Source organism: Rhinoraja longicauda, chromosome 3, assembly GCF_053455715.1.
Source record: "Rhinoraja longicauda isolate Sanriku21f chromosome 3, sRhiLon1.1, whole genome shotgun sequence".
In the NCBI taxonomy this organism is placed as follows: Eukaryota; Metazoa; Chordata; class Chondrichthyes; order Rajiformes; family Arhynchobatidae; genus Rhinoraja; species Rhinoraja longicauda.
In genome coordinates, this window is record NC_135955.1 from 87,291,671 (window position 1) to 87,306,069 (window position 14,399).

At 40.4% G+C, this 14,399-nt stretch overlaps 1 protein-coding gene across 2 annotated transcripts in view; it reads right to left on the minus strand.

Annotated features, from left to right (window-relative positions):
- mrps27 (mitochondrial ribosomal protein S27) overlaps nt 1-14,399 on the minus strand; it is a 72,555-nt gene that overhangs the window by 31,284 nt on the left and 26,872 nt on the right. For both annotated transcript variants that reach the window (XM_078397063.1, XM_078397064.1), the window contains exon 5: nt 3,302-3,416. In XM_078397063.1, coding sequence (XP_078253189.1) covers nt 3,302-3,416 — 115 coding nt within the window. The remainder of the gene's footprint in view (nt 1-3,301; nt 3,417-14,399) is intronic.

Genomic DNA, 14,399 nt, shown 5'->3' on the forward strand with positions numbered 1-14,399 from the left:
ACCGGGAGGACCGGAACCCCGCAACGCCTGACCCTCCTCCCATGGTGCAGCACGTGGCAGAGGGTCCACAAGACGGCCAGCGCCCGCCGCTCCCCGCCGAGCTGCAGGAGAGTCTTCGGCTTCACACCCGACCCTCATGAGAAATGGGGCCTAGGTCAGTGCCTTCTCCCTGTCCACCTTCGCCCACCCACGGCCCCGGGAGACACTCCCCGCCCGGCAACAGGTCCATGCAGTCAGGAGACGCTTCGGCTCCACGCCAGGCCCGCAGGAGGAATGGGGCCGAGGTAACGACTTTTTCCCTATCACCCCTTGCCTGCCCACGGCAACGGGTCCACGGTTGGGCCGACGGGGGAGCGAGGGGAGGGGGGTAGGGAGTGTGGGAGGGTAGAGAGGGGGGGAGGAAGGAGGGGGCGGGCGGCAGGGGGAGGGAGGAGGGGGAGAGGAGTTGGGGGGAAGAGGGTGCTGCACCAATGCAGGAGAGGTTTGGACCCAACGGGTCCACTTGGTCTAGTAGACACTAAAGTTTCAGCTTCAATCTTTGGGATGTGTTAGGTAATCTAACATCAATTAAGTTCGCTATAAAGTTACTAGAATTAGATTATGTATTCCCGCAATAAGTTTAGGTGGCTAGCATTCACAATGCTGATTACAACTTAAAGGCTCTTTTTGGAAAGCATGCAAATATTGTCACTGGTAAAAGATAGAGTGACATACTGCCCTCTGGGGAAGCCTGCAAGGTAGACAAGGGTAATTGATCAGTAATAAATGTTACCCTGGTATGGAATGCAGGAGTAAAGGCACAGAAACCAGGATCATGAGGCAGCGACTCTGGTAAATCCCTTCGATGGTGGGTAGGTCAGAGCCGATGATGGACTGGGCAGTGTTCACAACGTTTTGCAGTCTTTTCCGCTCCTGGGCGTTCAAGTTGCCGAACCGGGCCATGATGCAACCAGTCAATATGCTCTCTACTGTACACCTGTAGAATTTCATGAGAATCCTCTCTGACATACCGAATCTCCTTAATCGTCTCAGGAAGTAGAGGCGTTGATGTGCTTTATTTATAATTGCATCAGTGCTGATTGCCGGAAAGATCTTCGGAAATATGCACGCGCAGGAATTTGAGATTTTTGACTCTCCCCATTGTCCCGTTGATATAAACAGGATTGTGGTCCTCATCTTTCCTCTTCCAAAGTCCACAATTAGTTCATTGGTTTTACTGATATTGAGAGTCAGGTTGTTGTGCTGGCACCATTTAGTCAATCGGTCGATCTCACTTCTATGCTCTGACTCATCACCATCTGTAATTCGTCCAACAACGATAGTGTCGTCGGCAAACTTGAAGATGGAGTTCGCACTGTGTCTGGCTACAGTCTTGAATATAGAGTGAGTAGAGCAGGGGGCTGAGCACGCCGCCTTGAGGTGCTCCCGTACTGATTCACCGCCTGAAAGGCAAGATTTCTCCTGGTCCAACCACACTGTGATATAGCTAAGAACACACATTATGCCTATACTTCCTCAGAACACAAATACTCTCACCAATTTCTTCAAATGCATTGTAGAAAGCATCTTATTGGGATGTATCACAGCTTAGTTTAGCAACAGCTCTGTCAAAGATCACAATAAATTGCAGTGTTGTAGACGTGTTGTAGTCTATCTAGTTCAAACCAGCCTCCACCCCAACCAGCTTCATCTACACTTCACACTGCTGCAGAAAGCAACCACCTCATAATCAAGGACCACCTACACCCCAGTCATTCCCTCTTCTCCCCTCTTCGTTGGGCAGAAGATACAAAAGCTTGAAAGCACGTACCACCAGATTCAAGCACAGATTCTTCCCCACTGTCATCAGACTACTGAATGGACTTCTTACAAGCTAAGCATGTAGTTTGTCCAGCCAAGGTAGAATGGCAATAGATGGGCATTATTCCTATCATGGTGATCAGTTCAACTCAGGTCATTTTGAGATTAAATAAATGGCAGAATTGAAAAGATTAGCAGCTCTACTGTATCTACCCTTGGTTACCTCATTCTTTCTTCTCTAGCTTTCCAAGTACAGATTGTACGAAAATAATCTAATATTTTCTCGTTAAAGTGGTAATCTTATCATAAAGGAAACAAAGATAAGATCTTTAGAATATAAATCTTTATTAAGAGTCGGGAAATTTGACAGAAAAATATTAGTGATTAATTACTGCTCCGGGATAGCATTTTAGTGCACCAACCTACTGCCAAAATGTAAACTGTCTTAGATACTATCAAAGTTGCACTCTCCTGCTTGCATAAATCTCAAAATTCTTTCCAGTCATGAGTCTGGTACTGTACAGAACATGAAGCTTAAAACTAATGAAAAATACTTTGAGAAGGAAAATTCCACAATTTAACGATTCATTGTTTTCTGGAAACACACATATTCAAATGTGGTAATACTCGAGTAATCTACCATTTGGTGTTTGTAAAACCCAATGATTCTGCATTTGGTTCACTGGGTGCTTTTTCCAGTGTTCTCTTTAACACACCAGGACCCTGGTTCTAACAGTCCCTTTAAACTTACAGTGTTCCCAATTCCCACTCTCCTTTAACTCAATGGGACCCCCCATTTTTGTACTCCCTTGAACTCATCAGGACCCAGTTTCCCCACACACCCTTGAAACTCATCAGGTTCTATTTCCCGTACTCCCTTTGAAGTCACTGGAAGCATCCCGTCTCTCCCACCCCCGAACCCCTCCCCTTGCTCTCAGGGAAAATATATTATACTGCACTGCTGTGTAGCATTTTAAAACAAATTTTTGGAGTATTGTTTGGAATAACATGCAATGGTCTGGAAATTATGCTACACCATTGCCAAGTTCCATGTATGCCCATTTAAAGTATTACTGCAAGAAGTTATATGAAAATTAGTAGCAGCCATTTCTGACTCAGTGGCTGCATTGCATGAGTCAGTATGAGGTGGTGATGCTTATGTAGATGACAACGCGCAATGTTATTTGCTATGTATTTTCAGTAGGATTGTTTTATGCTTTACCAGGGGCACAACGTTATGCGATTCCACAAACAGGAGTTTGGAAATATTTACTTTGATCAAAAAGTAATTCATGATTTGTGATAGTTTTCAAAGTATACACAAATGAATTATTTGGCAAATCTTTCAGACTAACTACAGGAGTACTGAAGAATTAAAATATAATCTTTGGCAGGATTAAGATTTATTTTCAGATTCTCTGCTGCAATTTTTTTTCATACTTTCTTAAAATGGTCTTTTGTGATGTGTTTGCATATAAAATAAAATAGTCTATTGTCATACCTTATTTCTCAAGGTGTGCAAGGCCTTGTCCCTAGCATTGTATTTCAGACTCTGTCGAATCCAGCTGTGAATGGTCCAGTCTCGGAGGTACCAGCAGTTTGGACTATGTCGAAATCTAAAATTTAAAAGGAAACAAACATAAAATGTAGTCATATCTTTGCAAAATACAAAGTGCTGGAGGAACTCAACAAATCAGGCAGCAACTGGGGAGGGACTGGACAGGCGACATTTAGGGTTGGGATCCTTTTTGTTTGCTTCAGGCAACGTGTAACTTGCAATGTTGAATACAAACCAAACTGGGCTGCATAGGTTCTGTAGCATTAGAATCACACACTATCAATTGCAATAAAAACATAGTGCTGGAAGCACATGGACATACTCTGCTTACATTTACTAACTGATTACTGCACAGTACCGTTTAAAAAATATTTAAAAAGAGGAAAGTGCAGGGCGACGGAGAGTGATTGGGATTTGTTTTAAATTGCTTAGTGTAATGATGAACTAAATGCCATAATAAAAATTATGACATAATTCATAACTTTAAAAATAATACTGCATAAAAATTGGTTACCACTTCTAAAGGCACATTAGCCATCAGAAAATGTTTCATTCAAGGGACTGCTACTAGAAAATACAGTAGTGAACTAGGCTCTGCATTATAGACTACTGAACAGGTTTTTACGTACACAAGACCATTTCTCTTTGTGCTCTGCCACTGTGGGAAATAACATAGATCTTAAACAATGACAAGGAGTAGTAGAGAATGGAGATAGAGAGCGTATTCACCCAGTGTCAAGATAACAACCTCTCACTCAAGTTGGCAAAATGAAGAAGCTAGTCAACAACTTCAGGAAGTAGCGTGAAGTACATGCTGTATGGTGCTGAAGTGGAGATGGTTAAGAGCTTTAAGTTCCTATGTGTGTAAATATCAACAACATTTTTTATTTCCTGGGCTAATCACACTGATGCCACAACCAAGAAAGCACACCACAAAAGACCAAGGAAAGCAGCCAACATAACCGAGGATCATTCACACCATAGTCACTCTCTTCTTCCATCACCTGTTGGGGAGAAGACATAAAAGTTTGAAAGCACCAAAAGTCAGATTCAAGAAAAGCTTTTTCACTGCTGTGATCAGACTCTAGAAATGACCTTGTATGCTGAAGATGAATTTCTGATCTTCCAATCTACCTCACTGCAGCCCTTTAAAAAAAAGTGATCTCTTTGTAGCCGAATAGTATGTTCTACACTCTGTTCGTTTTTCTCCTTTGCACTACACGATGTAATCATTTGAGTGCAAGATTTGCCTGGAGAGCAGACAAAACAACATTGTTTACCGTATCTCAGTACATAATTAAAAAAACATTAAAACAATAACAACTCAGATTCTACACTTATCCATGCAAAGCCGTTTGTTTTGTTATACAAATAACTTGTAACATGCAACTAATAAATGTCTATAAATCCTGGAATGTTACAACTGTCAACCACACTTCCACCAGGAATTTTTCCAGGGGTTTGTTCGATGTCCTGCAAAAACTTCAACTGAAAAATGGCAGAAACCCTACAGACATGGCGTAGTATCTGAATTTTCTGTTCATTGGAATCCCGCCAATTACCTGCCAACATTTTGGCAAGAAATTCTAGAAACTCTGTCCTGACCTTTAAATTTTGGATTCAAAATTTGTCCCAAAGAAGGTCAATTAACTTTTGTTGAATTTGAAACTAATACTTATCTTTAGAAAAAGAGCCTTTGCTGGAATATGTTAATTTTCTATCAAATGCAAAATACTGCAGGTTCAGAAAATCGGAACTGTTATCAGAAATACTCAACCGGCAGTGACAGAAACAGTTTCAATGCGCCAGGCTGATGACCTTTATACAGACCATTAAATCTTGTCTTTCCACAGATGCGAAGTATTAACCTGCTGAGTATTTCTGGCCTTTAATAGTTTTTATTTTCATTTTCTATCAAAGATTTACACTAAACTTCAAATACAAATCACTTCAAGTAGGAGTGGCTCTATAACAACTGCAGCATAACACATAACACTCAGGCAGCATAACACATCGCCTGAGATTTATTCACAATTATTTTAATACCTTAATTATATAATTAGTGAGAAGTGTTACAGGCTACAACAAAGATGGAACCTGTTATGCTAATTAGGCAGAAAAGGTTTAAGAAAAGAATTTAAAAATTCCACTATATTAATGTGATTTTATAGTGCCACTGTAAAATTTTACAGTGCCACTTTTAGCATAATAAAATATTTTTTTAAACTGAAACATTTGAATCATTAAAACATTAAATAGTCAATCATCATTTGTGCAACAGCTCAGAAAGAACTGAAATTTAAATAAACCACAAATATCAAATTGGTTTAGACTCCCAAAGCATTTTCTTCTATCTACATTTTTTAGAAATATTACTGAGCTTGTTCAATCTATTTACCGATGAGAAAAAAGATTACAGAGAAGAAATTTTGTTTTAGAAAATTCTCTCCCTGCCTCCTTCTCAATCTCTCTCCCTTGGCCTGCCTCCATCTCATTCTCTCCCACTGCCTGCTTCTCTCACTCTCTCTCCCGAGGGCCTGCCTCTCTCCATAATTCAACACCATAATCCCAACCCACCACAAGCCCCTGGACCCAGGAGTCAACATTTCACTTTAACAGCGGGGGGTGAGGGGGGAGGAGGGGACGGCGACCTGAAGAAAGCGTTGCCAGACGAATGTCCTCAGGGGTATAACGTGAGCTGCAACAACAGCCGTATCACTGGGTAAAGAAGGGCTCGCTGGTGCACCTTGCGAGTCAAAAGTGGCGTTGGAAGCCAGAGTCTAAACGGCCAGGGAGACGGTGGGACTCGTGAATGGGTCGGCAGGTCATTCCATTCACATTCAGTTTACATTTGATATTTGTTTTATTTAAGTTTCTGGCACTCCATGGTGCTTTAGAGACACGGGAGGGGATTCATTAGTGGGCCAGGGGTGTATTGTCATTTCATTTATCACCTGACCTCCGTTGGTCCAGAAGTCACACCATATTCTGCACTCTGCCATTTTTCTTTTTGCACTGTTGTATTTGCACATGGCTTGATTGTAATCATGTATAATTTGACTGGATACTACACAGTGAAGCTTTTTACTGTATCTCAGTACACGCAACAATAAAAATCAATACCAATATCCTCAGCCCACCACCATCTCCCTCTCTCACTCGGCTGCCTCCGTCCCCTCTCTCAGTCTCTCTAAAGCATTAAAATTAAATCTATTTAAGATAGCAAATCTCTTACAGTATTTTGTAATGGCGGTAACAGTGTAAATGTATATTAATTTGAAACAGATATTAGTTTTCGTCTTCCTGTCAAATCACCCAAGCAGGCATTACTGTATCTTTATTCTCAGCATTTAGTTCGCCCACGGCCACAAGAATAGTAGTCTATCTTTCTCAGGCACAGCAATTATATTTGCTACCTGAGCTATTGTACTAAAACACGATGAGTCACCACATGGATGTTAGCTGGAAGTCAGAAATATTTTATGAACCTTTTCAAATGTAACAAGTATTTACACACTCTTTGTTGTCCAAATCTAATGTCTAACAGCCATATCATTTCTAGCAGAGATACTGTGGTACTGTTCTTTTGCACCACTACTGAGTGCAGCTGAGCAAACCATTCTCAAATCTATAAATAGGAATATATTCACCTTCCTTAAACTGCTGATGATAATTGTTAGTTATTAATAATCACCTCTTCTTTCAACACGCTGTCCCGCATAGGTCTTTAGAGAAGAGAAATGTTAAAAGGTCACCTTCAGATAACCTGAAATCCAATGCCCAAATAATGAGCAGGGCCCTAATTGGACAAACAATGCAAAGCATAGCAGAACTGTGTAAGAAAGATGCCTGCAATTAGCAAAACACCTTGTCAGACTTTGGGGACCCTGATCCAAACTACAGCTAGATTCTTTAGAGTCAGTTACATTTATGGTGAAGTTGAATAGAATAAGTCAGGTAAACATTTTTTTGTTGGTGATTTATCAGTAATCGACTTTGCATGTTTCAGTGTGCTGGTGGGTCTCTGCATATGAGACACAACAAGTTGGAATTAATTAAAAGTAGTCGTCATAAGATGAACAGCAGTGTCTTTGTTTACCTAAAGTTCAAAAGTGGAGTTTACAGCACCAGGATGCACTGGTCTTTCATCTACAAAATCTATGTACAAATCCAGCCCATACTGATGAGATGAAAGGCTTCCCTTCAATCTCCAGACTGTGTGGGTCTTAAGTCAAAATTAGCTGGGGCAGTTTCAGTACAAAACTGTCTTTAATTCAGCACTAATTGGCAATTAGACTTAAAGATCACAGGATAGCTGGAGTGATAGAGCAATAACATTTTTAATGGACATATTCCCCAGGTTGTGCCTGAGGCATATTAAGGATCAGGGTAAAAGGAGCAAAAGACACAAAGGGCTGGAGTAACTCATCTGGTCAGGCAACATCTCTGCAGAACACGAATAGGTGACGTTTCGGGTCAGGACCCTTCTTCATGGAGCTATGGAGCCATGCTTGCGGTGAACTGTCCAGCACACTTCCATTTATGTTCATTCCCATGTTGAACAAACATTTGTTAAATTAATTGGTTCTTGCTACCAATAAAAAGTTATATTTTTGGGGAAGCCTGCAGTGCCATAAATACTTGGTGCTGGGACAGAACAAACAACACACTATGCCAGCCTTAAGTTTGATAGTGCATTAAATATCACAACTGATCACAGAATGGTCTGCTGCTGTGTTGTATAACTGTGAGATGAAGTAAACTGGTATGGAATTGGAGGTAAAGAAGATAATCTATATATTACTAAATGCATGTACATGTTTTGTTTAATATAGAAATCACACCATGTGATCTATGCAAGAAGACTTCCAATTCAAATACCAATTGACAACAGGCTGCATTCTCCATCCCTTCTGTGAAAAAAACCTAAAGCAAATTTGCTCCAGCAGTCAGGTTCATGACTGGTTCATCTGTATGGATGATCACACTTTCCACCACATTTACTGGGTTATTTAAAAGGTCATGATTGTTTTGTTTTTCAGTAAACCATGACTCTAGGCTGCTTGCAACTTATAAATGCGATATAAACAAGAATTCAGTCACTTATATTTAGTGTCTTCAGCATTTTGATCACAAGAGCTTCATGCAGCATGGCTTTAGTTTAAAAATAACATCAGTAAGGACATAATCCTCGTGGGATTAGACGTCCTTCTCTTAAGTATTGACTGCATCAAACTCCATCATAATTCATTGCTGTTCCTAGAAATATTCAAACCCAAATTTAATTTGACTAATCCAAAAGAATAAAGTTAATCAAGCCAAAACCTTCAGACCCTCTCTTAAAACCAATAACGCATTTGAAATTTACTCACACAAAGAGTGTTGCTTATATGGAACGCACTGCCAGACGAAGCTACAGAGGCAGATACTTTTACAATGTTTAAGAGATACTTAGACAGGTATATGGTTAGGAAAGGTTCAGAGATATGGAATGAGCAAATGGAATGAGCTCGGGTAAAAAAACCTGGTCTGCATGTACTAGATTTACTGAAGGGCCTGTTTCTGTGCTGATCAACTCTATGAGATGAAGTAAACTTAAGATCACGCTTATGAAATATCAGTCTTGCTCTGAATCTCAAGATTATGTAGCTCAACTTGTACTTTTCCTGTTTGTCTTGACTTGCCCTAAAGCTTATATATTGACGGTCTGGACTCAAAACTCAGAAAGCAAACTCAATGTTAGTATTTAGTTCAAGAGGGCTTGTATACAAAAACAGGGATGTAATATTGAGGCTATATAAGGCGCTAGTAAGGCTGCTTTTGGAATATTTTGAGCAATTTTGGCCACAATATCTGAGGAAGGATGTGTTGGTCTGGAGAGGGTCCAGAGGAGGCTTACATGAATGATCCCAGGAATGAGTAGGTGAACCTATAATGAGCATTTGTCAGCACTGGGCCTGTGCTCGCTGGAGTTTAGAAGAATAAGGAGGGACCTCATGGAAACATACAGAATAGTGAAAGGCTTGGATAGAGTGGATGTGGACAGGATGTTTCCACAAGAGTCTAGGACTAGAGACTTCATAATGAAGTCTTTGCTATGACATTCATACCGAGAGGATTTGAGTATAGGAGTAAAGAGGTCCTTCTGCAGTTGTACAGGGCCCTGGTGAGACCACATCTGGAGTATTGTGTGCAGTTTGTCTCCTAATTTGAGGAAGGACATCCTTGCTATTGAGACAGTGCAGTGTAGGTTCACGAGGTTAATCCTCGGTATGGCGGGACTGTCATATCAGGAAAGATTGGAAAGACTGGGCTTGCTATCACTGGAATTTAGAAGGATGAGAGGGGATCTTATAGAAACGTATAAAATTATAAAAGGACTGGACAAGCTAGATGCAGGAGAAATGTTCCCAATGGAAATCCAGAACCAGGGGCCACAGTCTAAGAATAAAGGGGAGGCCATTTAAAACTAAGATGAGAAAAACCTTTTTCACCCAGAGTTGTGACACCCAGAGAGTTGTGACTTTGTGGAATTCTCTGCCACAGAAGCCAGTGGAGGCCAATTCACTGGATGAATTTAAAAGAGAGTTATATAGAGCTCCAGGGGCTAGCAAAATCAAACGATATGGGGAGAAAGCAGGCACAGGTTACTGATCAGCCATGATCACAATGAATGGCGGTGCTGACTCGTAGGGCCAAATGGCCTTCTCCTGCACCTATTTTCTATGTTTCTAGAGGTTATAGCCTCTGAATTAAAGGACGTTATTTTAGGAAGGAGATGAGGGGAAATTTCTTTCGTTAGAGGATGGTGAATCTGTGGAATTCTTTGCCACAGAAGGCTGTGAAGGCCAAGTCAGTGGATATTTTTAAGGCAGAGATAGATTCTTGATTAGTACAGGTGTCAGAGGTTATGGAGAGAAAGCAGGAGAATGGGATTAAGAGGGAGTGACAGGTCAGCCATGATTTAATGGCGGAGTAGACTTGATGAGCCAAATGGCCTAATTCTACTCGTATCACTTATGACACACACTATTATACTTCTCAAGGTTACAGCTTCCTGCTTGAATCACTTGGATTGTTTTGCAGTCCACCAGTCTCAACCAAAGTCCCAAACTCCAACATTCATGAACGTGACTGAATGAATTACCTTTTCTTATACTCCACAACAATTTACATACTTTGACAACCCCTATTGTTTTCCTCCACGGTATCCCCATTGTTCAACTCCATTGAAATATTCCAACTTGTTGCCAGTCATTCTAATTAAAAAATATTAAATGAACTTCAGCACGGATTTGTCTTCCATCCACTCCACTGTTTCCTCAACAGTTCAAGAGTTTATTCATGGCACCCCCCCCCCCCCCCCCCCATCTCTTTTCTTTTGAAGGTAAATCCAAATGGGGTAAATTTCCATATACAAGCCTCAAACATCCAGCTAAACCATCAATCTTTGACACTCTATTTCCATTCTGTGTCTGAACCTCTGTCTTAGGTAACATTTCAGTTTTCTGCAGCTAAACGTTGGCAAAAACTTTAGCCATTAAAGTCAGGGTCTTTCACAAACTCAAACCTCTCTTTACCAACAATTTTAGGATTCAAGCAACTGGTCCCCATGGTCTGCATCCCAGAGTACTCAAGGAGGTTGCCCAAGGAATCGTCAATGCATTAGTGATCATTTTTTAATGTTCTATAGACTCTGGATCAGTTCCTGTGGACTGGAGGGTAGCTAATGTAACTCCACCTTTTAAGAAAGGAGGGAGAGATAAAACAGAGAATTATAGATCAGTTAGCCTTACAGAACCCTCCATAATGTTCGGGACAAAGACCCATCATTTATTTAATTGCCTCTGTATTCCACAATGAGAGATTTGGAATTAAAAAAAGTCTATGTAGTTAAAGTACACAATGTCAGATTTTATTAAAGGCAATTTTTATACATTTTGGTTTCACCATGTAGATATTACAGCTGTGTTTATACATAGTCCCGCCATTTCAGGGCACCATAATGTTTGGAAGACATGGCTTCACAGGCGTTTGTAATTGCTCAGGTGTGTTTAATTGTCTCCTTAATGCAGGTAGAAGAGATCTCTCAGCACCTAGTCTTTCTCCAGTCTTTCCATCACCGTTGGAAACTTTTATTGCTGTTTATCAACATGAGGACCAAAGTTGTGCCAGTGAAAGTCAAAGAAGCCATTATGACACTGAGAAACCAGAATAAACCTGTTAGAGACATCGGCCAATCCTTACTTAGGCTTACCAAAATCAACTGTTTGGAACATCATTAAGTAGAAAGAGAGTACTGGTGAGCTTACTAATCGCTTACTAAAGGGATTGGCCGGCCAAGGAAGACCTCCACAGCCGATGACAGAAGAATTCTCTCTATGATAAAAAAAATCCCCAAACACCAGTCCGACAGATCAGAAACACTCTTCAGGAGTCAGGTGTGGATTTGTCAATGACCACTGTCCACAGAAGACTTCATGAACAGAAATACAGAGGCTACACTGCAAGATGCAAACCACTGATTAGCCACAAAAATTGGACGGCCGGGTTAGTTTGCCAAGAAGTACTTAAAAGAGCAACCACAGTTCTGGAAAAAGATCTTGTCGACGATTAAATTATATCAGAGTGATGGCAAGGGCAAAGTACAGAGGAGAGAAGGAATTGCCCAAGATCCAAAGAATACCACCTCATCTGTGAGACACGGTGGTGGGGGTGTTATGGCTTGGGCATGTATGGCCGCTGAAGGTACTGGCTCACGTATCTTCATTGATGATACAGCTGCTGATGGTAGTAGCATAATGAATTCTGAAGTGTATAGACACATCCTATATGCTCAAGTTCAAACCAATGCCTCAAAATTCATTGGCCAGTGGGTCATTCTACAGCAAGACAATGATCCCAAACATACTGCTAAAGCAACAAAGAAGTTTTTCAAAGCTAAAAAATGGTCAATTCTTGAGTAGCCAAGTCAATCACCTGATCTGAACCCAATTGAGCATGCCTTTTGTATGCTGAAGAGGAAACTGAAGGGTACTAGCCCCCAAAACAAGCATAAGCTAAAGATGGCTGCAATACAGGCCTGGCAGAGCATCACCAGAGAAGACACCCAGCAACTGGTGACGTCCATGAATCGCAGACTTCAAGCAGTCATTGCATTCAAAGAATATGCAACAAAATACTTAACATTACTACTTTCATTTACATGACATGCTGTATCCCAAACATTATGATGCCCTGAAATGGGAGGGACGATGTATAAACACTGCTGTAATTTCTACATGGTGAAACCAAAATGTATAAAAATGGCCCTAATTAAAATCTGACAATGTCTATTCTAACCCCAAAGCGTTTTAGAGTGAGACAATATCCTACTTATGACCCAACCAATGTTTTATAAAATTGTACCTTAACCCCACTGGTCGTTATATTCTACACCAATGCTAATGAATGCAGGTACCCCACTTGCCTCCTTCAACACCTGCTACCGTATTTTCCCTCCCGCAGGTTCTCCCTTAAGACACTTCCCTTTAAAATGCGCCTCCTAAATATTTATTCATTGGTTTTCTTTCATATTTGGTTTGAGCCCATATTTTTAAGTAAAAGTTTCATCGTGAGTCTACTCTGTAATAAATTTCTTTCCGTAACCTTTAATCTGTGGTTCTCGAAGACTCTCAGAAATAACAGAGGCAATGTTTTACAAGTAACTATATATTTCTCCCAGGAAGAAATATCATACTACAGACTGATTTTCTAACTGAGTCACAAGCAGGCTTCCATAACATATACATGCTATTTTTCACAGACCCTTAGGGACAGCAGTTCTGAACAGCAATTGCACATTTACAGGACTGAGAGTTGGCACAATGCAATCGATTGCAAGTGCACAAGAAAGAAGTTATGTTTCAAGCAACACACAAATGTAAAAGAAATAGCAAAACTCAATCTCTAATCAGGAAAAACCGGAGGTTTGCAGTTCAGCTAATTTTCCAGTTTATATCCTTAATTTATACATTAGGAACAGGAAGCAATTTGCTTCTTCTTTTTGCGAGTGCTGCATTGCAGCAAATAATGAGTCATGGGGAGGGCACAGAATGATCGGAAAAAAAGGGCAATGCTGTTTTGGTATTTGAATCGGGTGCATTGTGGTGAGAAATGGTCTAAAAATTGTTCAGGAATGGTGAGATGTTAATTAAATAGTTTTAATTAAATTAATATGCCTTCAATGAGGACTTTTGTAAAGCAACATATTTAGTCCTTATGCAAGACGATGAACTTGAAATGTTTACTCAGTTTCTCATTGCAAAGAATTTGCCTGACCTGGTCAGTAACGCCAGTAGTTTACATTTTTATTTCTAAAGTCTGTACTATTTTGTTTCCAGATTACTAATGAATTTCATTGGTGGAGCACCTACCATGGGCAGTAAAAGGTTTGAAAGAACAAGGGGACTTCAGGGAAAGATCATGAAAGGCAGCAGACCTGCAAAACCAGACACAAGCAGCGAGATATTTGAAAAATAAGAGGGAATATCTTTCAGCGGGATTGCTGAAAAAAAAATAATGTATTCATGATCACATAAACAGTCTTCTACTGCATCAATGATAATTTATTTTATAATATGAAGTTAACATGGTCGAGCAGGATGGGATGGTAGAAAGGTGACGGACAAAACCAAATAAAAAGAAAAATTAAAATGTTACTTACAGCTGACAATTCAATAGTTAATTTCCAGAAAGACAAATCTTGCAACCTTAACTTTTCCTAAGCTTGTTGGCAATGGAAACAAAAAAAATCTTTTCATGTGCTCCTGCTCTTCCCTAGGCCGAGGTTCTTGCCATCGTGACTTAGCTTTACTGATTGAAGTGTCTAAGGTGAAGCTCAGAACTTTGCTACATAAATCTTGATGCAAAGAACAAATTTCAATTTAAACACTCCATAAACCACAAGATTTGCAATCGGACTCTTAATGATGTGAACATGGACCACTCAGACAAGGCAGAATAACAATGATAAATTGGTTTGACACCGAGTTCAATATCA